The sequence below is a fragment of the Vidua chalybeata genome, chromosome 4, assembly GCF_026979565.1.
Source record: "Vidua chalybeata isolate OUT-0048 chromosome 4, bVidCha1 merged haplotype, whole genome shotgun sequence".
NCBI classification, from domain to species: Eukaryota; Metazoa; Chordata; class Aves; order Passeriformes; family Viduidae; genus Vidua; species Vidua chalybeata.
This window is the reverse complement of record NC_071533.1, coordinates 59,811,423-59,837,710: the sequence shown is the minus strand read 5'-3', so window position 1 is coordinate 59,837,710 and position 26,288 is coordinate 59,811,423. Positions and strand designations below refer to the sequence as shown.

At 36.5% G+C, this 26,288-nt stretch overlaps 1 protein-coding gene across 1 annotated transcript in view; it reads right to left on the bottom strand.

Annotated features, from left to right (window-relative positions):
• Positions 1-26,288, bottom strand: part of SLC2A9 (solute carrier family 2 member 9) — a 78,494-nt gene that overhangs the window by 9,709 nt on the left and 42,497 nt on the right. Inside the window, exons 9-11 of the mRNA XM_053941603.1 lie at positions 18,729-18,830; positions 16,175-16,250; positions 1-128 (exon numbers count right to left, since the gene is read on the bottom strand). Coding sequence (XP_053797578.1) covers positions 1-128; positions 16,175-16,250; positions 18,729-18,830 — 306 coding nt within the window. The remainder of the gene's footprint in view (positions 129-16,174; positions 16,251-18,728; positions 18,831-26,288) is intronic.

Below are 26,288 nucleotides of genomic sequence, written 5' to 3'. Positions count from 1 at the left end.
CTGGATGAAAGGGAAGAGCAGTCCCACTGTGAAGTTGCAGAGCCAGTTGACTGTCCCAGCTATCATGAATGCAGCTGGCCTCTGTGACTGCTGGAAAAGCTCTCCAGTGAGGACAAAGGGAATCCCACCTGAAAGAGGGTCCAACAAGGCAGTGATTTTAGTAAAGTCCCCCACCCATCAGCAGAGATGAACAAGCCTCGTGACGCACATCTCCATGACTAGCACTGCTCTGCAGCTCTCTGCAGGGCCTTCTGAAACAGATCTCTCAAAATCATATTTTAGAAAGGTGACACTTCTTTCTTTCTGCCATCACATCTCCTGTTTTACATTCTTTTCAGGGATGACAAGCAGGTAACAGAGCAGTGAATCCACACAACAGCTTCCAGAGCATCATGTGATGAATGTTTATTCAAAATAAGAATGATTGTTTCTACTACAATGCTTGAAATTCTGAAAATTCAGAGATGCCCCAAAATACTTTTAGATCTTCACAGTTGGAAAGATGGCTCCAAAGATAATAACTCCTATTTTTTTTTTAATAATTATTACCCACTTTATTTCAGCAATAAAAAAGACAAAACTTTTGCTTCCCTGTGAGTATGCTTGTCATTGATGCTTATTTAATACATTCTCTTACCATATACTGCTGGCACTTCTGGGCAGCATAGGTCTATTTCTCCTATCAGCCAAGGACTCTGACCTCCATAATAACAAGTGCAGTTGAATACCACACTTGTGACATGTGTTTCCTTCCACTTAGGCAGTGGACTATTTTGTACAGCACTGGCATATTGCTGGCCTGACAGTAACCCCCAGGGAGTAGCTGTCTAGTAGCTGAAAGTCTCAATTTATGATCTTTGGCTTCCTTCATTCCCATTGGATATTTCCATAGAAATATTTCTATTTTTAGAGAATAAAACCTGGATTTTATTTTTTGATCAGCTGCATAATTCAGTTAATATTACACATGAGACATACATATACTTGCAGAATTATTTCATTACAGTTTGAAGAGCTGTACAACCAGTAACATCAGTATTCTGCTCTTACCAGTTTCTGTCTCTAGGTCCTCAAGTGTGCTGGTATTACCTGTCTCACCATTCAGCTTTGTAGGCAAGACCCATATACACTCTCTAAGACTATGGAAGTCCTTCCTCAGTTTTAAGCCTTTTAATAAGATAGTGTAAACAACCAAAACCACATTTATAGATATATTTACTTTCAAAAACATCTAAAGCAATACTTATCTCCAAAAGATTTATAAATTAATAAGAAAACACCACTACAGACTTATCCATCCACTGGGTTTTCTCCTTGCACATCTTTCCTTGGTCCATGTGCTAATCTTTTGCACTACCTTTACCCTTAGACATTTGTGAATACATCTCTAAGTGCATTATAGGGCTACATCCTTATGTAGCCCTGTCTACTCAGTGGCCCTGAGCTTAAACACTTGCACCAGAATCTCCTGTGAGCAGTGTGAGATGGGGGCTTGCAAACACGTAACATGACATGCAGATGACACGTGTTGTCAGACATTCTTCCAGATGCAGAAGCCATGAATATGTGCACAAAAGAAAGGCAATGTGATGCAGCAAAGAGCTACTCTCCATCATGAGTTAGTGTGGCTTTTTGTGAGAACACATCTGAAGTGGTAGCAAAGCCTTCAACTGAACTTTCTGTGCCAATGAATGCCAGTATAAATTGCACCAAAAAAAAAAAAAAGGAATAAATAAATTTATTTACTCCTACTTTATACATTAGAAACTGAGATATGGAGAGTTTAAGCTATCCAAACTGCAGCATTGTATCTTTCTACAAGACATATGTAGTACCAGAATTCTGTGACTAAAAAAAGTGACCTCTCCCAGCAGCAGTTTGAACATGTAGAATAAGTATGTGAACCCCCAAAACTTAACAAAATTCCAGCAACATGGGGTCCATCAATGCTTGATGGCTTCCAGTGGCCATTCTATCATACCCTTAGGATTTGGGTTAAAATGGCAGCACTAATATCTGTTCTGTCAGCATCTGATTTGGGTGAGGCAGCAGTTTGCCAGGACACTTGCCCCTTGGAGAGAGGAACTGAAAGACTGGAAACACAGAAATTGTGTAAGATGACTTATTTATGGTCATTTATTCTGTCATGCCTTTGCTGTAGGACAATCTACAGAGGTGTTGCTGTTCTTGTCAGTAAAATAAAAAAGGCTGTTGGAAGCAGCCTATTTGGAAAAATACATATTGTACAAGAGAGAAAAAAGCCAGAGGCAAAAAAAAAAAAAAAAAAAAAAAAGAAAAAAAAAAAAAAAAAGAAAGGACAGAAACCTATCAGAAAGCATAAGTGTAATGGAAATAAAAATGCATGGGCACTATCTTGGAAACAGGTTCTTTGAAATTCCAATTTAATTTCTAAGAACATATCAACTATCACTAACTTTCAAAAATTCTGTGGAAGAATGGGAGGGGTAGCACAGACAGACCTCTCAACTTTCTCATGATTTAGAGAAGTATATCTACAGCATGACAAAACAGAAAGTCAGCTTCTGTACAGGGAGGACTTAAAAGAATTGTAAGGAGGAACCAAGGAGCCTGAAAAGTGGTACATGAGTTATGTGAAAGTTAGGTCAGGTCTGGGAACACAAGAAATGGAATGAAGCCAGGTCACTGCTTTCTATTGCTGTATGCCTGGAAGAGAGCAGACTTGACCTTATGAGGATGAAGAGGAGGGCATGTGAATGCCTCCCAAGGGCCACACCACTGTGAAAAACACACTCTGCAACAGTGAAGTGAAAAAGAAATTTGGGAGAGCTGAAGGAAAATTGTAAAATCTTAAAGACACAGTCAGTGAAGGCGCCTGAGATGAGCTGAACCTACAGCCCCAGGATTCCATCCTCAGTCATTTCAAGGGTGTCAGAGATGTGCTCAAGGATTCCCATTCTCTAGGAACTCACTGTTCTTTGAGATACAAATCTGAGTGCCTGGGGCTAAAGGAAGCTGTGTTATGCTTTGACTACTAAGTTGAAGTTGAGCAGAGATCACAATACTGTGGAATCTTACCAACCATTTCTCAGAGTCAGCCTCTGCAAGGTACCCTACATAATCCCTAGGCCAGATGGGTCTGTGCTATCCTGTGCTCAAACATGGACGCTTGGAAACTACTGTCAAAAGCAATCCAACCAAACCATTGTATTTTTGGAATAGTCTTTAAACGCTTTGTCATTAGTTTTGCAACTTTAGCATGTATTTGAATGTGGGTGAAATAATTCACCAAAAAGCTACCTGATGATCTTTCTCATGGAGGATGAACATTGTATTTTCCCCTGGAAGACTTTCCATACAATTTTCAGTGAAGCAGCTTTGTTTTAGCTCTGATCATAAAACAAAAAAATGTATATTAGGATTTCCTGTAGGAGTTTTTCAGCAAGTTAGCTTCAAAACATGAATTTAAATAGATAATTGACCACATAATTACAGTGATTAATTTCTAATACTTTGTTCTTTTTAGCATTGCAGTGAACATAATAAAAAAATTCTTAACATACTGCAGTGCTAGTAAAGAAAGATTGTTATACCTGTTATGATTCTACATCTACTGGAAACTACAACTATCTTACTGCAGGACTTGTATATCAATAAGCTGTTTAATAAAACAAGATTAAACCCACATGAAACAATTAGATATGCATAAATACTTCTGTTTCTGTGTTCTTTATTAATTTATCTCTGTAATTAGTCCAGTTATACATAAAATCAATGTCATGTGCTGGTAAAAATCCAGACTGTCAATCCAGTACTCTTTTATGCATGAAATTGGAATGTTAGAACAGAAAAAAAAATTCTTGGTATCCATGCTAGAGATTTTCAAATATATATTTAAATTTACACAAGTATAAATGTGTTTTCTTAGGAAAAATTAGGTGCACATATTTACTGGTTTTTTTCAGTGAGCAGTTATGAATAAATATTGCTTAGCAGAAGTTACATAAGTCAGTGCAAAAACTTGAATACAGAAAACATGAGAAAGGAAGGAAAATGCTGAACTCCTCATTCTGTTTTTATCCAGTACCTAACTGGGAATTTATGTTGTGGCTATCTATATGATTTACGAAATGAGACTGTTACAAGAATAAATACAATTATACAAATTGTATAATACAATACAATACAATACAATACAATACAATTTGCCTAATACAAATCAGGGAGATTTATTACAGTGGTAAATCACCTCTAAAGGTGACAGAAATGTTATGCCCTAAGAAGCCCTAAAGAGAAAGGAACTCTCCCTAAGCTAGCAGCTCATCCTTCAATACCCACCCAAGCTGAGCCCTGGTGTGTTCAGGCATTGGCCCCATGGCAGCCAGAGGGTTTCCAGCCCCACCATAAGGACCACCCATGGCCACCCAGACTGGTGACCTCCTGCAGGTCTCAGCTCTCCAAATTCTGCCCATACAGGAATCCCCAAAAGCTGATTAGGGCAAGAGCCCCCAGACTTTTCAGCTCCATGCTTTGAGACAAGGAGGCTTCGAAGTTTTGAGAAAACAGACAACTACCTCGCAACAATGTTCTGTTTTGGGGGGAAAAGAAGTCTGTGGAGCTCCAGACACGATCAAGCAAAATGGCTTAGTCTGCAAGGCAAGGCATGTAGGGAAGACTGATATATCCTAATAGGGTTGGGAGATATAGCACTGTCCCAAGGAAAGGTTTTGCTATTTGCAAGTCAAGGGCCCTCTAGAGAGCAGCTCTGGAAGAGAAGCAGTGGAAGTGAGAAAAAACTCCTGGAGGATAACTGCTGGAAAAACAATCCAATGTTCTTCATTGGGAGAGCAAAAGGCTGCTAGTTTCTACCCAGACTTGAGTTGTTTAAAACCCCCAAACAAACAAACCAACCCCAACTTATAACCAATGAACAAAACCCCCCAAAATGTGCAAAAAAACCCATGGGAAAATACATTTCAGGAATAATGCTAGGGAGAGATGCAATGCAGGTACTGAGTTTCTTCCATTTGTGTAGGTCTACAGATAGAATAAGAATTTTGCAAAATAGATATCTCAATCTTTATAAAGGTGTTCTGTCACCTGTTAGATTATTTTAACTTGCACTTTGCATTTGATTGAATAATACCCCACCAAATATGACATTACAGATATGACAGCTGTACTCCCAGCTAATCCTGCGGAGAGAACTGGGAACAGAAGGTGTGACAGGAGTGTACTGAGTCACAGCTTCATGCTACAGACTTTTCTAGCTGTCTGCAGCTCTTCTCCACAGGATAATTAAGTAAAACAGGCACTTTGTTTGTAGAAAATGGTATAGTTCATTAACCACATTACTTTGTACCATTTGAATCTTTTCTGCCTTTTCTGACTTTTTTGCATTGATTAATTGGCCTTTGGTTTAGCATCTATATAAAACCTGCTATTCCAACAGCATTTAGAAAGCCATTTCTGGAGGTATTCTGAACTTCGTTGGTGCAAGGCAACCCATTCAGGGTAAATAAAACAAACAAACTAAGCAATGGTGCAGAACAAAAATATTGATTCACTCTGTTCTATCCTCAGTAGTTAAAATGTTATTTCTTGGTTCTCATCAGGTAATTTACAGGAAAATGGTTGACATACAACAACAAGGTTATTATATAAAATATCACAAAAATTATTTCTAGATCCATTTAGATAATTAGTTCTACAGCAGGTAAAAACCACAATACCCTTATCTGAACCACCTGATAATTTCCTTTTCAGTGAAATCCTCCCCCTCCTGAATATTAATTAGTGTATTTTCCTATAATTTTTACTTCCATAAGTCAGTGCACTCAAGCACAATTTTATGAGCAATCCTTTACTGACTGAATAATTTTTTCTGAAAATAACAGTTGCCTTTGAAATACAACTGTTGGCTGTAAACACGAGGAATATATTTAATATTTAATCATGAATTTCTTTTAATTTATTAATTTAATGTAATATTTAATTTTTTTGCTTCTTTTATTGTAAGACAAACCAACAGTATGTAGGCCATAATGAACAAAATGAATACATTGGTTTTTTTGGTTTTTTGGTAACAATTTAAGTCTATTGGGATATTTGGTAAGTTTGGGGGTTTTTTTGCTGGTTTTTTTTTTAATTGCTGTTCAATTTTTTTTTGTCTTGGCTTTTGTTTGTAAAAACTGAGACATTAAAATATCAACATTAAATTTCTCCCCTGGTTCTTGGCAATATTTCTTTTTGCTTCACAATTATAATGCTGCACAGCTACCAAAGAATAAAATGCAATTTAAAAAATACACTCAAATTATAACTACGTAAACAGTTAATAGTCTTTTAAACATTTCCGCCATATATTCAGATCCATCTTATAACATCACAAATCTAATTATAGCCCAACTTTCTGTTCTATTTGAATGTGAAGAACTTTTTTTTTTTTACTGAGTTATGACTATGAGACTATATAATAGAATAAAATTTATAATTATTCTCAGTAACAATGATGATTAGGCACTTCTGTTCATATTAAATTGTTAAAACCAATTATCTCAATTATGAGAACAATGATGAAAGAGTTTTTAGTATAATAAAAGCACAGAAGTGTCCCTTGTATATTCATCCACTATACTGATGGAAGTAGTGTGGAAATACGCAAATTAAAAACTCATGTTCAGTCCTAGGTAAGAGAAATATTCATAGAGTCACAACACTGTATGAGGACTGAAAAGAAGAAAAACCCAACCCCTATCTATTCTAGGCTTATTACTTCTATGATAATTTTCTGAAAGAAATATAAAACCATCAGACATGATTTCCTGTTAGGAATTCAAGTTGACAGACCATTAGCACAAAATGCTGCTGGTTGTGAACCTGCAAGCTAAAGAAATCTTGTAAAGTCAGTATATTTTAACAAACAAATTATTCATGCTAGCAGTGCACAATTATGCAATTATATAGCTGCATTCATCCTGAAGGACGCCGACAGTAAAAACAGTGGGCTAAATTTTCAGAGAAGCTGGGACTGAAGAGTTCTCCCTGTCCTTCTCCTGTTTAAGATGGGTAATAGACCATGTCTGTTTATAATTTCAAGAAACTGTTGAAGTTTTTAGGACACATGGCCTCAAATACCAGTAACTGAAGAAATGGGTTGCTGCTACAGGATGGTGGACAAGGTATGAGGAGCAGTAGTTGTAGAACTAATGAATGTAAGACAATAACAAAAACATATTTTCCTTACTGTGACCAATAACCAAAACAAATATAACAAATTGCAGTACTTCCTTGCTAACAAACAGAAAGGAAAAGGAAGGGAGATTCAGAAGATGCACTTTGACTAGAAATACCAGTTGAAGACAGTTCATCTTGCTGTGATGAACTGTATAAGCCTTCTTTCTGATGAAACTCAGAAAGAGGTCACATAAGCCATAATTCAGTACTTCCAAAAAAGTGAAGTTTCTGGAGTAGGGCAGATAATATCTGGAGATTTAAAGGAAACAACTGCTTTGACTGTTTGTTTGGTCAAACTGGCACTGACTAGCCTTGTTCATGCAGTTCTCCTGAGCTATTTTTTTCCTCTCAAAGTCTGTTACTCGTGTTTATTCATCTTTCTACGCAGTAGGTTGGCTACCAAGAAACACTGTCTGGACTCTAGAGCAGTGTTCATTGCAACATCAACCAATAAACTTTTGCATTTAGATCTTAGCCATGGAGATTAGTCAGAAATAGATGAGATGAATGCAAAACTTTTTGCTGTGCATTGTGACTGGGAATAAGGGGAATAAAATATTTTAATTGTCTTACATTCATTAATTCTACATCTCCTGTTCTATATATTTATTAGTTTGCACTTTTGCAACTGTAACTATTTTACACGAATTCACAGAAAAAAAGGTAATTTTTTTTTACTGGGCTTTCCATATCCAGTCCCTATTAATCTGAATAATGTACCTAGGTCACTTACACAGCTTTTGAATAAGTGTTTTATTTCATGGTTACATGGACCTCTAAAACACATGGGTGCCTTTTTGCACCAGTACATTTCTTCAGGGTTGGAGATGTGAGCCATCAGCAACTAATTAATGATCATTCAGGAAAAGCTGCTAGTTCAGGTAGGAGGAGTGCTGTCAAGTGTCAAAGTATTCACATTTTGAAAGCTTCAATTAAGGTAATTTTTAAAATCTATTGTTAGCAGGATAAAGTTCATAAGTTTTCCTGCTGCTGAGAACTCCAGGTGTCACCTCCAGCAATTCCTTTATTCAGCAAATACAATTACCTTTCAAATACTAGGGGTTCGTTTTTCTTTAGATCTGCTACTAATTATAAAGAATTTAAATCACTTTTGCTGCAGAACCGTAAAATCTACACATTTCTCTATGCTGCTCTTTAAGAGAAAAGAATTCAAACAAAACGTAAAACAGGTATTAATCCCAAAATATATATTGAATGACACTGTATTTAATATATTCAAGGGACATGTTATCCTCCCCCCCAATATAAATTCAATGAGTATTGAAAGCAATTCTAGTTTTATTTCTTAACAGCCTAAAAAATCAATTTGTTCACTCAAAGGTAATCAAAAGATAAATTCTCAACTACTTGACTTGGTAGAAGTAGTTGACAATACTCCTGCCCCCAGGGGTAGGCAGCAGCTTTTCCACTGCCGGAGAAAACCAGGAAAGGAAAGGTAAATGAGCCTCCTGCAGCTGTGCTGCACAGCCCACAGCTGTTACCTGGCATTGGCATGGCAGGCTGTGATGGCTGCAGCTGGGAGGGCAAAACACCAATCCCAAGAACACCTGCTTTGGATGGATGGCACCCGACAAGGGAGCGTCACAACAGGGCAGGGAATGAGGGAATGGGGCCAGGGGTCTCAGAAATCTTCAGCTGGGACTGGTATGTACTGTCTCCAGGTTATTACAAATTTCTGAGCAGAACCATAACTCACACTTGGAGTATTTAACTGATATTTATGCAGCATATTTTAATTCTGCTGTTCTGCCCACAAAAGCCTTACGACTATCAACAAACCCAGTCTTTTCCTAAATACCTGGGAAAACTAAAGGTTATTTCTGCACAAATACCCTCCATATCCAATGCAGGAACTACATGGTATTATCAAACAATGCCTATCTGCTGGGAAGACTGTAAATGCTTTTAGTTTATAGAATAAAAAAAAAAAAAAAAAAAATTAAAAGTAACCAAACCTTTCAAATCTACAACTTTTAAACTAAATATAGAACAGCATGGGTTTATTTTTTTCTTTTTAACTGCATACACTTTTCTGGTACAGAGAGTGGTTTTCTTTTTGCACTCAAGCAAGCTCAAACTCTTTCTCAAAGTGGACTGACATAATGCCTCTGTGGGAGGCCATGTGTGTTAGAAGTTTTTACATCCCACTGTAAGTAGAGAAGCTAAAATATCACACAATGCTTCTCTAAATGCCTATTTCAGGCAATAATACTGATGCTGCATTTCAATGCAGTACTTCTATGCCTATATGTGTGCTATCACACCTTTGATTGTTTCACATCCAAGAGCTGATTTTTGTCTTCTTCACTCATGACATTTCAGGCTGAACAAACCTCATGACTTTCAAAGTGACCCTTTTATAACAGCTCTGCTTTCAATACAGCTGCACACTGGCATTCAGAGTGAGAGCATGGACTGATTTAAACTTTAAATACCAAAGTATCTTTGATATGCCTTAGGGCACTGTAATGATTTCCTCTGAGTTTTCTTTTGTTTACCTGTAATGTCAATTTAAAATGGTATTCAGTTGCATTCATTGTATTCAGCTGTGCTAGGGAAGACTTCACTCACCTTTCACAAACCATGACAAATATAAAAATCTCAAAAAGAGACAAACATAAGTGAAATATTGTTCTGGAATGGCCTGGTTTGTTGATATTTCTCAGCTGTGTTTGAAAATGCAATTGTTATAAAAGTAACAACTGAAAAAATAAGATCTTGCTATCATAAAATTGCTATTTGTTTCAAATGCAGCTGAGTTTCAATTTTACTGATTTCTCTTTCCTGTAATCACAGTGTGACTGGAAACATACCACTGATCTGATTTTGTCATCCTTATGCATACTAAATACATAAATGCATTTTAAAAGTAGGAATTTAAGTAAAATCACATAGACTCATGTTTGAGCACACTAAATTCAGCCTTATCTGTGCTACACTGAACTCAGCAGGACTTCTGTGGGGAAATACTACTCATCCACAGAAATATATATAGGATTCAAGACCAGAATAACAACTTCAAGACATTGCATAAGACTGTAAATGCAAAATGCCTGAAGCCACTGTGTATGATTTAGCCAGAGACTCCTGCTTTCTTCTCTCTGGTGCCACTGATTTAAAAATATCAGCTATTGACAGAAATGAAGTCAGGGGCTGCATTTTGTTGCAGTGACCAGCTAGAAAATCCCTCTGGCCACATGTGCATCTTTGCAGATACCAAGGGCTTTAGACGGGTAGAAACAAAGTATGACTTTATACAGAGGATGGAGCATCTCACTTAGACATAAATAAAGAACACAAGATTTGAAGATAAAGGAATTCAGGATCATATTAGATCATCTGGATACAATCCTTTCAGGCACTATTTAATTCTCAACCTTCTTTGTGAGACACTGTGACGTTATTCTACATCTTTTCATATATAAATCTATTTTCTTCACCTTCATGGCTTTTCACCTTTGCAACCCTTCTTTGCTAACTGCTGCCTGAGCAGTTTTGTGCTCCAACATTCATCTCTAAGTCATCTCAAAAACGATGACATGATGCCTGACAACACAATGAGCATTTTTCACATTACAATACAGTGAGACAAGGTATGACAATATGATGTATTAGGTCTTTAAGAAAACATGTAAAAGAATGTGCATAGAGAGTGTTCGTATAAAACCATTTCTGAAATTACTTAGAAAAAATATAATCAGCTATGTGGAAGTCTTCCAAGTGATACTCAGAGATATTATTCTTATATTTTTCCTTAGCTGGCATTTTTCAGACATCCTCAAATCCTCACCCTGAGGAGTCTGAGTGTCTAAGCCTCTTTTTCTCTCCAGGTCATATATGTTCCATTCTTAGAAATGGGCAAAATGCAAAAGATTTCAAGAAAATCACTAATCTCAAACTTGAAGTGCCACCAAAATAACACAGATTTCTGGCACACAGATGGCTTGAGTTATCATGATCAGGCAATTGATATAAAATCAACTCTCCCGATTTTTGGAACTTCCACGCGTGTTACTGTTTGTTGCAATAAAAGGTAATTTTTCTTTTCTTTCCAAAGGATTCCAATGAACTCTTTGGAAGAAGGAGCATTACCATGTGCCTTTCTGTGCACACATGTGGGTGATCTCCCTCCCAGATAAAGTGGTCAAAGGGTGGGCAACACACTTGTGCTACACAGTTTTTATGGACCTTACTGCCACAATTAGGGTCTGGGGTTATTTCTACGTATTTCCAGTGGCAAAATAAGTCCAGTGCTTCAGTGCACCTTGTTTCCAGAGCCAGAAAATTTGCAGAGATTTGAAAGCAACAATACTTATTCAGGTTCTGAAAGAAGGTGTTGAAAGAAGGTGTTAAAAGAAGATTATTTCAAAGCTAGGTATTTTATCAAAACAATACACCTCCTCCCACCTCCTCCCATCCTTCCATTTAGTTAAAGACAGGCATCATGCCTAATCTCAGCCACCATGGTTTCCTGTCCCTTCTCTGCAGCACTGCCTTCTCCGCTTATCAAAACTGGATGGAAAGGCGTTACACTTAACCAGAATATGCTTCTCAGGAAGAAATACCAATGAATCACTTCATACAAAGATAATGCATGGACATGCTTTAAGCAAGGTTTCCAAGTTGTCAAGGTCTTGATTGTCTTTTTGTTACACTTATTTTCACTAGGAAGGTTATCTGGAAGTTCATGCCAATGTTTCTGTAATCCCCAATTAATCAGATGATCAGGTTTTTTTCTTCACATGTTCCACTATCTGACACATCTTGACAGGTGGCAGAAAAGCCATTCTCTGGTTCAGAGGATGAACACATAATTATTTTATGTGAGTGGGGAAAAGTTAAAAAACAAAACCTGCAAGCCCCTCATCCGAAAATGCATGACAGACTCACTGACAAATGGGGTCAACATCCCTGCAGACAAGTCAGGAAACTGAATGGAATATATTCTGTGTCAGTTTTTGGGTGTTCAGTTCTTGTTAAGAATATTTGGCTGGTGGGTAAAAGGGAACAATCTGCAGCAGGTTTTCTAAAACTACAATGCACATTTTTCAATTTTCCCAGAAAAATCAAAAATCACTTGCTGGCACAGCAACTGTTGCAAAGGTACAATGGGTGAATGAGGAGTTCAAAAAATAGCTAAAAAAAATAGCAGAACCTTCTCTTTTTTCTATTTAAGTCAGATTTTAGACCATCTTTCCTTAAAGAGATTGATTCTGCAGGCACAGTTGAATATGAGTGTTCAGTCCATAAAGAGGCATCCACACAGGTTTAACTGAGAAAGTGGAAATAAATCTTAGTTTTCCTTTTTTTTAAAATATTAACTAAGGCAAAGTTAAAGAAGGAATACATTTCACATGCACTTAAACCTGTCTATCACTATCCAAATTCCCAAAAAACTGCACATTATTTACCCATTCTGTAAAGGAATTACAAATCAATGCACTTGCTCATGATGCGTAATCTGAGCAGCACAAATACTCTCTACAGATCCTGAAAACGTTCCTTTACTTTTTTTCTTTGATTTGTTTTCTCAGCTGATTTGTCTTCTCAGCTGCAATTCCCTCAATTTTTTCCATTTACTTTTTGCTGGATGACAAGTCTTTGTTTGTATCCTATTCTTTGAAACAGTTATTTGAAATGTATCCTATATTTATTTCAGGACCAGCAAATATCTTAACTTGCGTAAAATTAACCAAATAGGCACAATGAAGCAACCGTCTGGGGCAGCATGGCTCCCTAATCTATAGAAAAAGAAACTATTTTCTTTCAGATCACACACAGACTGTATTGAGCATTAATTTTTAGAAAGCGAAAGCTTTCTGCTGTTTGTCTTTTGACAAAAATGAAGTTTCAAACCACACACATGCCTGAACATACCTGTTGCTAGCACTACAGTCCTCAAAAATATCTGCAAGCTGAAAAGTTCAGAAAGATGAAACAAATGAACACCCTCCACAGTTTACAGTAACAGCTGATCCTCACTGTAAAGGAGCAGATGGGACTCATGCATATGCTATCAGAAAATGGTTTACACAACATCTAAGCTATCAAGAAGGTATTAGATGTTCTAATAAGAGAGAAAATATTGTACATTTAAAGACAATTTTATGCTCTAGGAAGTTGAAGCAGTATTTTTATAAAACCAATTCCCCATGTTATTCGTTGTCTTTAGATGGGATAATTTTTCCAAGTACCAGTAGCTCAATGAACACAAACTAAATTCATCCTAGCTTAAGAGTTGTGCCTGTGGAATCATTACAAATTGTTTTTGTAGTGTAACTACAGGAGGAATTAAGATACTGAGGATTAATTGACAATTGTCCCTGTTTAATCAATAAATGAATGGCAAAACCTCTACAAAAGGCTAGAAGTAAGAAAAATATGCAACTTTATAATAAAGAATAGATCTTAATTTTCTTGGGGAAAATCCCTTTTACTACCAGACAGGTGGGAAAGTTATTCTTGGACTTCAGTCTTGTCTCATTAGACCATCAGAGTGCTACAAAAGAACACCAAAATGTGAAATTTTCCTGCTAAAGGGGTGTCATAAAATATCACTGAGAAGGTGACAATGAGAAATAGCTGTTCATTCCAGAAAAATTTGTGTTGATTAGGTAAAAGTTTACAAGATCACAAGAAAGTTGAAAAGGAGGAAGAGGATCAGTTGCTCTGTTTCTGCAAGACCTAGAGGGCAGCACAGAAAGACTAACAGAGGACATATGCATGAAAGGTGGTAGACATGTAGTTTTCTTTGCTAAAGAATACTAAATGTCTGCTGTTTCAGACAGAGATTTAATAAATCCATGGGAGACTATGAAAGTGTTAGAAGCTATGCCTCAGAAAGACCCTAAGCTGGAAAAAATGTGCACTGGTTCTCTAAAAATGTCTCACCTACTTGCCCTGTTTGTATTTTGCTCTGGACACTTCCCTACAACCACTGCAATGGAGAAAAAGAGAAGTACAAGCTACTCAGTTTTGATCTTTTTGTAGTAATTAAGGACTCAGTATCCTTGGTAGCCTGCTCAACTGCCTAGAATCAAAAAGCTTTTCCTTACAGTCTCTCTGCATCTTTCTTGTTTTCACACTTGCATTCTGCCTCTTAAGCACCTCACCAACAGGAGACTGGCTCTGCCATTGCAACACCCTTCTCACAGGCAGTGGCACTGCTCTTAGGTCCCCAAAGCTGTCTCTTCTCAGGCTGGACAAATCCAGCTCCCCCAGTCCCTTCTCACAGGTCTCCTGACACTGACATGGTCACTCTCCAATGGACTTGTCACAGGCTATTGATGTCTTTCCTGTACAAGGAAAAGATGACAAAACTTGACACAGTAGTTGCAGTTAATTATTGAGTTGTGCTTTTTGATACAAAAAACAATGGATGCAAAGTGGACTTCTTGGTAATAACTTCTCTGTTCAGAAAAAAATATATATGCTCACTTTTATTCAATCATCTTACAACATTGTTAATAATGGAAGTTGCCCAGCTAAAAGGCAGTAAAGTAGTTCACATCTCATAAGCTCCTTTAAGGAGAACAGAGAAGTTTCATTGAAGATAAATTGGCTTCCATCAAAGTCAGCTAAAATATTGCTATTGATTTGCAGAGATATCAGAATATAATTGTTCATAGCTTCTTCTCAACAGCTGAAGAGTCAATTACAGACATTTTCATTAAAAGCAATTTAGTGTTAAGTACTACCCAGATATTCCTGCTATTATCAGATATGACAAATATTTGAACACAGGAAAGGTGGAGAGGCCAACTAAGTAGCTGCTGGTACACTATTAATGTTCTTTGGCTTTAACAGCACTAAGCACAGTGAAAAACACAATGGAAGCTTTAATTTTAATGAATTTCTGTAGAAAAGCAAGCAAGAAATTCTGTAGAAAAGCAAGCAAGAAATAGAAAAGCAAGCAAGCAAGCAATTTCTAATGATAGCTGTTTGTCCTGGATGTATCTGCATACACTTTGTTCCAAAGAGATTGTGAAGTGCAGCACAAATCATGAGTAACATCAATAAAGAGAAAGAATATAAATGAAGAATTCTAGAACCCATTTTGAAGAATGGTGAGGTGAAGAAGAAAAGTTGAGGATTTATCTTCATATGCTGGAAATATAACACATAAGAACACATAGATTTGCAAGTTCTAAGAATTCGTGGAACATATCTGTAATACGGAAAAAACTTCAGTTTGTTTCAACAGAGATTTTAAAAAAACCCAACGGTAGATACTGCAAGTAGCTGCACTTAAACACTCTGAGCCACATAAAACACCAGAAGGGACGTTTTAAAGAAGTATCAAGTCAAAATTTGATATTCCTAAGGTATTTAAAAGTCAAGCAAAGTTATATTCCACAGAATTCTTTAACATCTACGCCCCAGATCTCAATCTAAGAAATCTATGTAAGCAGTACAGTGGACTTAGCTGAACCTGAGATTTGTCCTTACAGAAGGACAAAGGGATTGCTATTTTTTTCAGTATTTTCACAGTATTTTGCACAGAAATTAGTGACAAACCCGTTTCCCAGAAACAAGGGTAGAAAAAATATCTTGGTCTTCTCTCCATTTTTCTCTAAAGCAGTATATTTTTTCTCAGCTTTTCAAAAGAGGATTGATGGAATTACAGCAGTATTTCATTAGAGTCACATCAAACATCAGCAATTCTTCCCCAAATAAACCACAATCAGTCAATTAGACCACTTCAGTGGTGAAGATGTATAAACAGCTGATTAATGTTTAATGTCAAACTCCTTACAAAGAAAAAGAGGCAATAAATAGTGCATTAAAAACCTCCAAAAGCTCAAAAGAACAAAAGCCTTATTTTCTGGTTTACTGCCACAGTGAAGTTCTGCACAACTGATTTGCTAGCATAATGCCAGTGCAAAAATACCCGTTCTCAGATGTATAAAGAAACAAGAAAAAATAGATATAGACATACCTGGTCCAATGCAGAACGATGCAATGATTGCAAGGATGCAAAATATACTGAGGTAAGGAAGCCAATGCACAGTGTTCTGGGTAGATAAAAGACATTCATTTTAAATATATCGAAAATACCACAAATATTTTTAAAAACTTGTGTTTTCCATGATTCTTGATCTATTTCAGAATTTATTCTGGGGTTACTTTAGAAAATCACAGCATTTCTGTAGCACACAGCATTTCAGATTATTTGTATTTAAAGGCCTTGGTCTCTGTGAAATCCCTGTAGAGAAATACTAGATAAGCTATGTACCACAGAGTCAGTCTAAAAAAATCACAACTTCTTGTGGTAAAGCTCAAGCCAACCTGGAACACTGAACACATTCAGCACCTCCATCCACCTCAGGTATTTCAGTCCCATTTAAAAAGAGCATCTAGGATAGCCCATAGAGCTTCAAATTCACCAGTCCAAGGCTTGGCTGAAGACTGTACACAACAGGCTGACGTGTGGTAGGACAACCAGGGATCTGAACCTTGGCAAAGCATGGGAAAGCCACAGTCCAGGGCTTTTCAGCTGTAATCTAATTTTGCAGACAAGGAAGGCCAAATATGCTATCTTTCCTCTACTTCTAAGTAGATTTTTCTCTACTGAGACCTCTATATATCAGGAACTTGAAATATGAAAAGCAATTCCTGTGGAGCTTGCAGGACACTGTTTCTTAATCATGTATGTGAATGATTGATTCTAATGCTAATTGATGAAAAAACCCATGGATGCCCATTTCTTTCTCTCTCCAACAGGTGGAGTTTTACTGCAGCAAACTGTGAATCACATTTTTATTAGAATTTTGCTATTTTTGAGAAGTTTGTTAATATACATGTAAATGTACTGTCACCAACTTGAGTGGCATTGTAAAAATATCCTTGCTAAAGGAAATAATTATTTTCTCAGTCTTAAGGAAAGGCTCCCATTTTCTGATGGTTTCTTCTCTTCTAGTCTGGGTTATTTCCTTAGTTATGTGGAAACCATGGTCTCCTGGACATTAACCAATGGGGTTGTAGATACATCAAAATCTCACAATCTAAGGTCTGGAAGCAAATCCAAGTCTCTGAGAAAGAGAAGGTGCAAATATGGAGTAGATATAAATTTCTCTGAGATTAAGCCTATTTGTAGTGTGATCCTTTGTTCAAAGCAAATCAATAATACTTTACAGTTTGAGAGCCTTTTGAAAGGAGGTAAAACTGAAAGGTGTTCAGACTTCAGGGATTCAAAATAGCTGAAGGTCCTCACATGCCCAACTTGGCTTTAAAAGATCTGGAAGGGAATTTTCACTCGGCATACAAAATATGCAATAGCATCTCTCTTCAGGAGGAGAGCTGTCTTACAACTGTTCTGGCAGGTGTGTGAAGTAAAGCTTTATTGTGATGGACATACAGGTAAATCAAATAAAACTGCTGTGGTGTGGCACAGACCTGCCAGTCCACCTGACCTACTGATTCCCTTCAAACAAGAAACAAGATTTGGAAGTCAGATTAATGACACCACACAGGAATCAAAACCAGCAGAAAAACACCGTGATGAAACCACCCATGCCATTGCAAATGTCAGTTTTACTTCTCTAAAGTCCTTAGGAACATAAACAAACCACATTATTACATAGATGGAGGCCAAACAAGAAAAATTATACAGGGCCAGAGTTTAAATTGGTTTAATAAATAAAATATGATAATTTGAAACACCTGGGGAATTGAGTGCTAATAATATCTGATAACTTAGAACCATATCATCATAGAAACATATCGATTGAAAGAGACCTTTAAAGCTCATCTAGTTCCAATCCCAGCAATGAGCAGAGACATCTTCAATCAAATCAGTTGTTCAGAGCCCTGTCCAACCTAGCCATGAATGTTTCCAGAGATGGGCCATCAGACATTTCTCTGGACAGCCTGTTCCAACACTTTACCACATTCATTGCAAAACAGTTCTTCCTTATACCTAATCTAAATTGACCCTGGTTTAGTTTAAAATTATTACCTCTTGTCCTATCACAAAAAGCCCTGCTAAAAAGTCTGTTCCCATCTTCCTTCTAAGGCCAAAGGTTCTCCAAGGGGTAAGTCTTTATATTGCCTATACAAATACCAGAAAAGTAACTTGAAAGAAACATCAAAAGTGGAAATTTGTAATAAAAAAATTTCCAAACCTAGAATAAGAATGACATATAAAGCATGAAAGAAATCTCAGAGAGAGTGAATTACAAAGACACATCCACAGAACACTGGTAAACCATTTATTCAGCTATGGGTAAAACTGTCTTCATAATATTTCATCATATGCATAAACCTTTGAATTAAGGAGTCTGAATGTGAGAATGTGAGAAAGTCCTTATAGCTTTCTTAATGCAAAACTTTGGAGCAAATAGATTCATATATTAGTGTAAGAGACCTTTCACTCCTTATGCCAAACTGATTAATAGTATTGGCTTATGCAGGAATGGTGAGACAAACCAGTATCAAGCATGTTTAAAACAGGTAAATGAGAGAACAAAAATACATAATGACGCCAGTGTTACCTGTAAAGTCAGGGAGACAGTGAGTACTGCAAAGAAGATGATCATCAGCCCAAAACCTCCAATGAGGAGAGGCCTGCGCCCAAGCCGTTCAATAACTAAGCCCTGGAAAACAAAAAATGGCATTTGACCCTCTTGAGAAAACACTGAAGAATTTGGCTCATGAAATATGTTCTCCAAGTAAACATGAAGATCAAAACTCAACAAGGAGGGTGGATTTTACACTATTCATAAGCTATGACATTCATAATTGTCCTCACAATTATCTTTACAAAATATAACATGCTTGAAAAAAACAATTCAGCATGCTATCCTTATCTGAGTCCACTGAAAAAAATTGTTCATTGTTTGAATGGCTTACAAATATGCACTAAATTTCTATGACAATGTTCTTACAAAACAGAATTTTTAAATGTCAGTATGTTGAAGTGAACTATAGTCTCTTGCTTTTGCATTTTGACTGTTTCCTAATTTCAACATCTCCTGAATTTAAGCTTAAAACTTTAACAATTTTAGCATAATTTAAATCTTAATTATACCAAAATTTATTTTAAATTAATTTTTTTCTGAAATATAGAATAAGATTTAGTTGTTATTTTGGATAATTGATGTAATTAAAATATCCAAACAGAAGAAATCCATGCAGCAGAAAACTTTGTTCAGACACGTGATTTTAACACTGATACTTGTGCAGCTACACCCCTTTTGAATTTATATTTAACATCTGAATATAAATCATAAAATATGAATATTTATCTGCTAGAGAAAAACACAATGAAGAATTTCTTAAAAAGCTGTAACTTGAAACTCTGCTAGTCTGACTCATTAAAATAGGCTAATACTTATTTTGTCATAACAGCTGATGTACTTTTCATGTTGGTAACTACTAAAATTACTAATTACACTTGCCTTTCTTATAAGAAAAATAAGAGGATTTTATGAAGATTAAAATGTACCACTTCAAATAAGTTAAAGTCAGAATCACTAAACTGTTTGCCATATCATTATTTACGGGTGACTGAATGCCATCTTCTGCACATCTTTTGAGGAAAAAGTAAAATGGGCAACTAAAATGAAATCTGGAGTAATACCCTTAATTCTGGGAAACAACACACATCACTCCACTGCGAGCATCTAGAAGAGATGTGTTAAAGCAAAGTACAGAGACACCCACGGATGAATTGCCTTGAGAGGCAAGTGCTTCTCCCTCAGTCTGGAGTTCAGCAGTGGGTTTTAGGGCAGGCTTGTCTGTCCTAAACACACGTTGATGTTTCACCCTGAGCTGAACTTCCCGATCAGAGATATGCTCTGTGGTACTGCAGATCACTGAAAGCAGCTCTGTGGCAAGATTTTTAATTCTTTGTTTCTTTAAATGGTAAAATATACTAATTTGGATAATTTCCACAGCTTCCATAATAGAATTATGGAATTTTAAAAAGACCCGCACTGATATTAATAAGATCTTATGAGGTCGAAATGTTTCAAAACTGCAACTGCTTCACTGTCCAAACCTCTACAATATGGCAGCTATTTCCCATTATGATTAATAAATCCATTTTGCAAACACACATGACCACAGGGACACTGAATCAAGAGACAACTTTAATGGCTTTGAGGGCTAAAAAATTATTTGATAGGTCTGTAAGACCCATCTTCTGCAATTTCTGCAAGAGACTTCTGCAACAGATGTTTTATATGTAATTTGGAGTGGAGTATATGTTGAGCAATAAATGTTGCACATGTAATTTGACATACTGTGCAATTTCTCTTATTTTTTTCAATGCTGGATTGATGGTCATGATCAAGCAATCTGGGTGTTGCAGAGTGAGGGGTTTTGTATTAAAACAGGATCAGGGATGATGCTTCTCTTAGAGGAAAAAGTTCATAGATGCCTCTCATACAAAACATGGGAAAAATGTGTATATTTTTCACTTGTAAAACTCAAAGCAAAACAAATTCCAGTAAGGAAGGACAGTTTGGACTTGGTCTTCCATAACAGCAAGTTTTCCTGGTGAAAGCAATGCTGGTTTTGAGGTTGTAAACAGACAACAACTTAATTTTTTAGTTATGATTATACAAATCTAAAACTTGTTCACTTGCAAAACCCACTAAGATGCTTATGACTCATAAGAAGTGGAAGATGATTCACCAGTTTCCAAGTATTTATAGTTCTGAATGCTCCACTGCTATGTACTGGTAACTGTTACCTATTGAAGATCTATAGCAAATCAAAATATTCTGTACAGTAGAATAAATCAAATAACAAGACATCCAGTGCATGCTCAAGTACAGACAACAAAAGAACATTAGAACAATTTTCTGTGATAACACCTGAGTTATGTGCCAGGCTGTGTAGGCTGACACTTGTTTCTGTGTGATCATAAACATGCATTTGTAGAAACCTATACCCAGTCATGATGGTTAACACAGCTGAAATTACTGAAAATGTGTAAAAAATATTGCAACCAAAATTCTCACAACACAAATGTTTTGTGATAAAAAGGCAACTGATACACAAACTACATTAACAGTTCACACAACTTACTTCTGTCTGTCAGGAAACACTTGTGAATAAAGTTAAAGAAGCGAATGTCAACCTTTTCACTTGAGTCAGCTGCAGATACCAGGGCTGACATAAAGAAAGCAGAGTGCATTAAAATAGATCAGACAAGCTTCCCTGGATAAAATGAATGTGCAAGCAAGTCCTGCAGTCCAAACAGGAGGTCCCTGCTTACTATTCCCTACTTATATCCTGGCCCTAAATTATACTAAGCAAACCCTGTCAGGTTTTTTTGATGTCTCAGCTCTGTGAAGAAGTTTGCTCTATAAGTTAATGTCAAGAATAGCCACACTTTCTTTCTCATGTATTTTGGATAAAGGTCTGAGTACGACTCTGTGACTAGACTCAGACTTAACATGGCAAACTAACACTGCGTTATTTCCACTTTAAATATCAGGATTAAAATGGATAACCTCATTTATATCACTCTATGATACAATGTGTAATATCTTGTACCCAGGAAAAGGAGAGGAACAGCAGACTGAGAATTATAAATTGGTGTTTTTTTGATTTATACTTTGATATATATCCATTCATCTACTGTATGAATGATTCATTTTAAAACAAAAAAAGGGGCTATTGTATTTAAGTACCTAAGCTGGAGTTTAGAGGCCTGGCATCAACTTTGGCCACATAAGCACAAGCTTTAAATAAATGTCTGTCTGCAAGGTTCTCACATCAATTTGCCTGTATCTGTATAAAAGCCATGACAGGATCTTATACAACTTCTGCAGGTACCTGTGTAAAGATTACTCTTAGTAAAGCATAGAAATGATTGCTACATTTCTAAGCTCAGTCTGAAGTACTTTTCAATGAGGCATTCTTAATCAGCTTCACTTGGCAGTGAAATTTTTCATTCACTAAAGATGCTCTCCATTCTCGACACCTGCCAAGAGACCAGCACAGCCAAGACATTGCCCATGCAAGGACTTATCTTAGCCAGCCACTTTTGCCTCAGCAGTGTTTGGCAATAGCCCCTAGGGCAGCACAAAAACACTCATTTCCTTATTCCTATTCTGTCCCTTCAGTAAACTAGATGTTTCTGAAGCAAAGCTCCTTCTAGTGATGATTCAGTTGTTAAAAGTGTTAAGCTATCATTTTATGTTATAAAATTCAGACTAGATCTCAACCTTGATCTGTGACAACTTATTGTGGCTGATACTTTATTTTCTAATGATGTATTTGAATGCCCTGATGCAGATCATCCTGAACAGACTGATAAAAGGATTACTCAAACCCTATGCTTTTAATCCTCAGCAGCAAGAGATACATCTTTAAAACTTTCAATTTCTGAATATATCCTACAAAAGAATTTGTACTACCCAAATGCAGCCTTTAACCATATACACCTTGGGTCTTAGGAGTGGTGATGTAAGGCAGACCTTCATGATGAGACTTTCTTCTGGAAAGCACTACACATTTACTTCAACACATGCAGTCCTCATCTATTCAAAAGTCCATGTGTATCAAAGCAATTAAAAAAGAATAATGTCTTTATCTAAAAGCAATCCTGCTGATCACTGGCGGGCTAAGGCAGTGCGCATTAACACAGTCTCTCTCTGCAGTCCACCCTGCAGAGAAAATATGCCCAAATGCCTCTGGCCTTTGACAAACACCATGATCTGAGGTGCTGCTTGCCCAGTCTCTTTTTTACTGCTGTCTCTATCTAGTCTACTACAGACCAAGATATCACCTTCAAATTCTGGTAATCCTTGAGCAACAGCTTGTCAGGGTGAGGGGAGAAATAGGGGAAATGTCATGTTTGCCCCATTCTTGCCCTCTCTACTTACATCCTACTGGGAATTATTGGTATGTGAAGGCTGATTCTGACAGTGTGAACAATGTCACATGGGACTGCATTACAAGACTTACAAAAATCCAGGTTCTAACAGAACTTCCTAGGAACCTTCGAGATTCTAGTATTTGTCACCTCATGTTTCTCTCTTACTAAGTCTGGCTGTTACTTGAACATATCTCTTTCTCTTCTGACCACAGTGGACCCAGAGTTTTAGTGGAGATATCTTGCATCATCCTGTGGAAATCATGATGGAAATATGTTGAAGATGAGAACAGCTATGGATATGTCTGGAATATGCTCTACTTGAGATGTTCCATGCCCTGAGTAGGGAATATTTCCTTCTATATTGAGATCTATAAACAGTAAAAGAAACAAAGAACGAGTCTAAGAGCCCTTTCTCATGACATCCTAAAGCAGATTAAAACCATCTTGCTAAAGAAGGCTGGCTTCCCTGACTTCTGTGTGATACTGCAAAGGATTTCCTACATTCTTTTATGGTCTAGTACTGCAATGTATTTTAACTCATTCCAGGCTTCACACAGTTTGTCTCTGTCACAGGTTTTTAGTAACACCTTCATGCATCATCCTATGGGAAATACTTGGGGCACAATCTTCTCAATATAGTCACATCTAGACTCTTTCTGTGAACATTATAAGAAAACCAAATCTGGTGCCACAGATGGCAAAATTGGATGTGGGATGCTTCATTTGAATAACATTCCCTTTTATTCTATGCTGGCTTCATGGAGGAGGGAAGGCATCTTTTCAGACATTTCCTTCTGTCTCCCTTTCCATTCACCCTGTTGCTGTGCTAAAAAAAGGCATTGGAAAATTGTTCTCTTTGCCCACTAAGAGTAAGACAACAACTAAAATTAACCTGAATTAGTAAAAATTAGAAAACAGCAACAGTAATCAATCTTACTGAAGAATAACAAAGTTTGTGGTATGCCCTTACTTTAGAAGTTATAGAACAGACTTCTAATAAACACAGGGAATTATTTAGGTATATTCCATCCTGCTTCAAAGAATTACATCAGGTTAGGTAATTTACTTCTATAATTAACTTCTACATTAACTTCTATAGTAATAAACCTATTCAGTATTTCATTCCAGAGGATACTAAACTTCAGAAACAAACTGAAATAAATGGGCACCTCACTAAACAGCAATTGTCTAGCCAGTCCTCTAAATCAAATCTGTGTTAAGTACAATGGGTGGAATTCTCTATCATTAACCAAAAAATATACAGAAATTTTATATTGTCTCCCTAGAGAGAAGCCAGAGCATCAGGTATGCAATGCTATACATATTTCATGAAGTAAATTAGACAGTGTTGGTGTAAGTGGAAGTTGTAGCCAAATTATGCGAATGAAAAGAAAATGATGATGCATGTTTCATCTTTCAATGTCTTTCAATGTTTATATGGCTTTTGCTAGAAAGGAAGAGGGATTATACTGCAGAAAAATCATGCTACAAGTGGGCATATCAAGGGATCTGAGGCAATACAGAGCTATGAAAAGCATGGAATATTAACTGCCTTTCTTCATGGACTACATCAACATTATTATTGTTGTGCTGTTGCTCCCAAGAGATGCATTAAAGGGAGACTTGCAAAATTTTTCAGTTTCAGTATTTTATCTCCTAAATATTACTTTGCTTCTCCGTGAAATACATCTCTATGTCACTGTTTTCCTTTGGCATTCATACGGGTTTCATCAATGGAGGTCATCAATACCCAGGTATTCTTACTGAGCCTCAATTTCGTGACCACCTAATTTATGCATAATAATCATAGATGATACGGGATTTCTAGTGGACATTTCCAATTGCTATTTCATTTAAGAGGACAGAAAGTATACCTCTATAACTGATTACCTTTACTGATTTATTGTGAGTAAAATCTGGTTTCTGGTAGCAAACACAACAGATTAAAAAATACCAGGAAAATGGAGTACTCTTCTTGTTTTCTTCTGTTTCTTCCCTGAGTAGTATAAAAGGCATGCACCTGGTTTAACATTTAAGGCTATGAAAGAGATTTTTTACAAAATATCAAAAGGAGACATTGGGAGAGGTTGGGAGTGGGAGGAATACCCTGTCCTCAGCGCTAGGCATGAAAACTTGATGGGAACTTACTCGAATCAAGAAGCTGCAAAATCTTCAATGGAAAAATGAAATTCATGCTGTTGTTCCTTTAAACAACAGAAATTAAATATTTATGAAGATTAAGAAAATAAAATTAAAGCTAAAAAGCAGTGTGTCTTGAACTGAGAAATTGGAAGGGAACAGGTATATTGGTACGTTAGCATTTCCAGAGGCACAGAACGTAGCATTAACAGAAAAAATATTTTAAAAACCTCCTCTTGAGTACAGAAAGTTAAAACACATACCAGCAGCCAAAGCACACCCATCCACCTCATTATGTGTGAAGAGTCTGCTCTGAAGAAGCCTCACAAACTGACAGCACAGAAGGAATTGAAAAATAACAGACTGTATTTATAGAATGGCTTTAATATCATGGAATCATCTCCGTAATTATCCTCTGTTTTTACATAAAAAAGGTGTCTTCTTCACTTAAATCAGTGGTAGAATTATCATTATTATTTTTCCATATATCTTAAACAAAGAACCATGTATGTGGTATCACAAAAAAACTGTAAGAGGTAGGCACTTTCATATGTCTCTATTTCTACCTATTAAAATTAATCCTAAAATAAAAGTCTCTTTAATTAAAAAATTAGTGAAAACCAGATTTGTGGAAATTCACAAACATCAGAAGGTTATTTGTGACCCTGTAAAGTCCTTATGTCCTATACTGCAAGAAAACATACCTGATAGCTGGATTTAGTTTAATATTTTGTAGGTCACAAGCAGTTACTCTGCCACTGAAAAGGACTCTTTTTCCAAAACCATTCTTGTGACATTTAAAAATGCTTGGTGCTGTGTTCAGTATTGTTCAAGTGGAGTTGGTATAGAATATATGAAGAAAAAATTCTAACAAAGAAAGGACTACTAGCTTGTTTTCAGCTTTCCATTCCAAAGACTTGTCCCATTGCTTCTTACCTATTGCAGTGTAAATATAAATGTATTTGCTTTAGCAATTAATTGTGTAATCGCCTACTAAAACTTGAAGTTGTAGTTTGCTCATTTAGTGTATTTTTTCCCTAGTCCTAGTCCTGGGCATGGATGAGTTTTTCTTTTAACATCT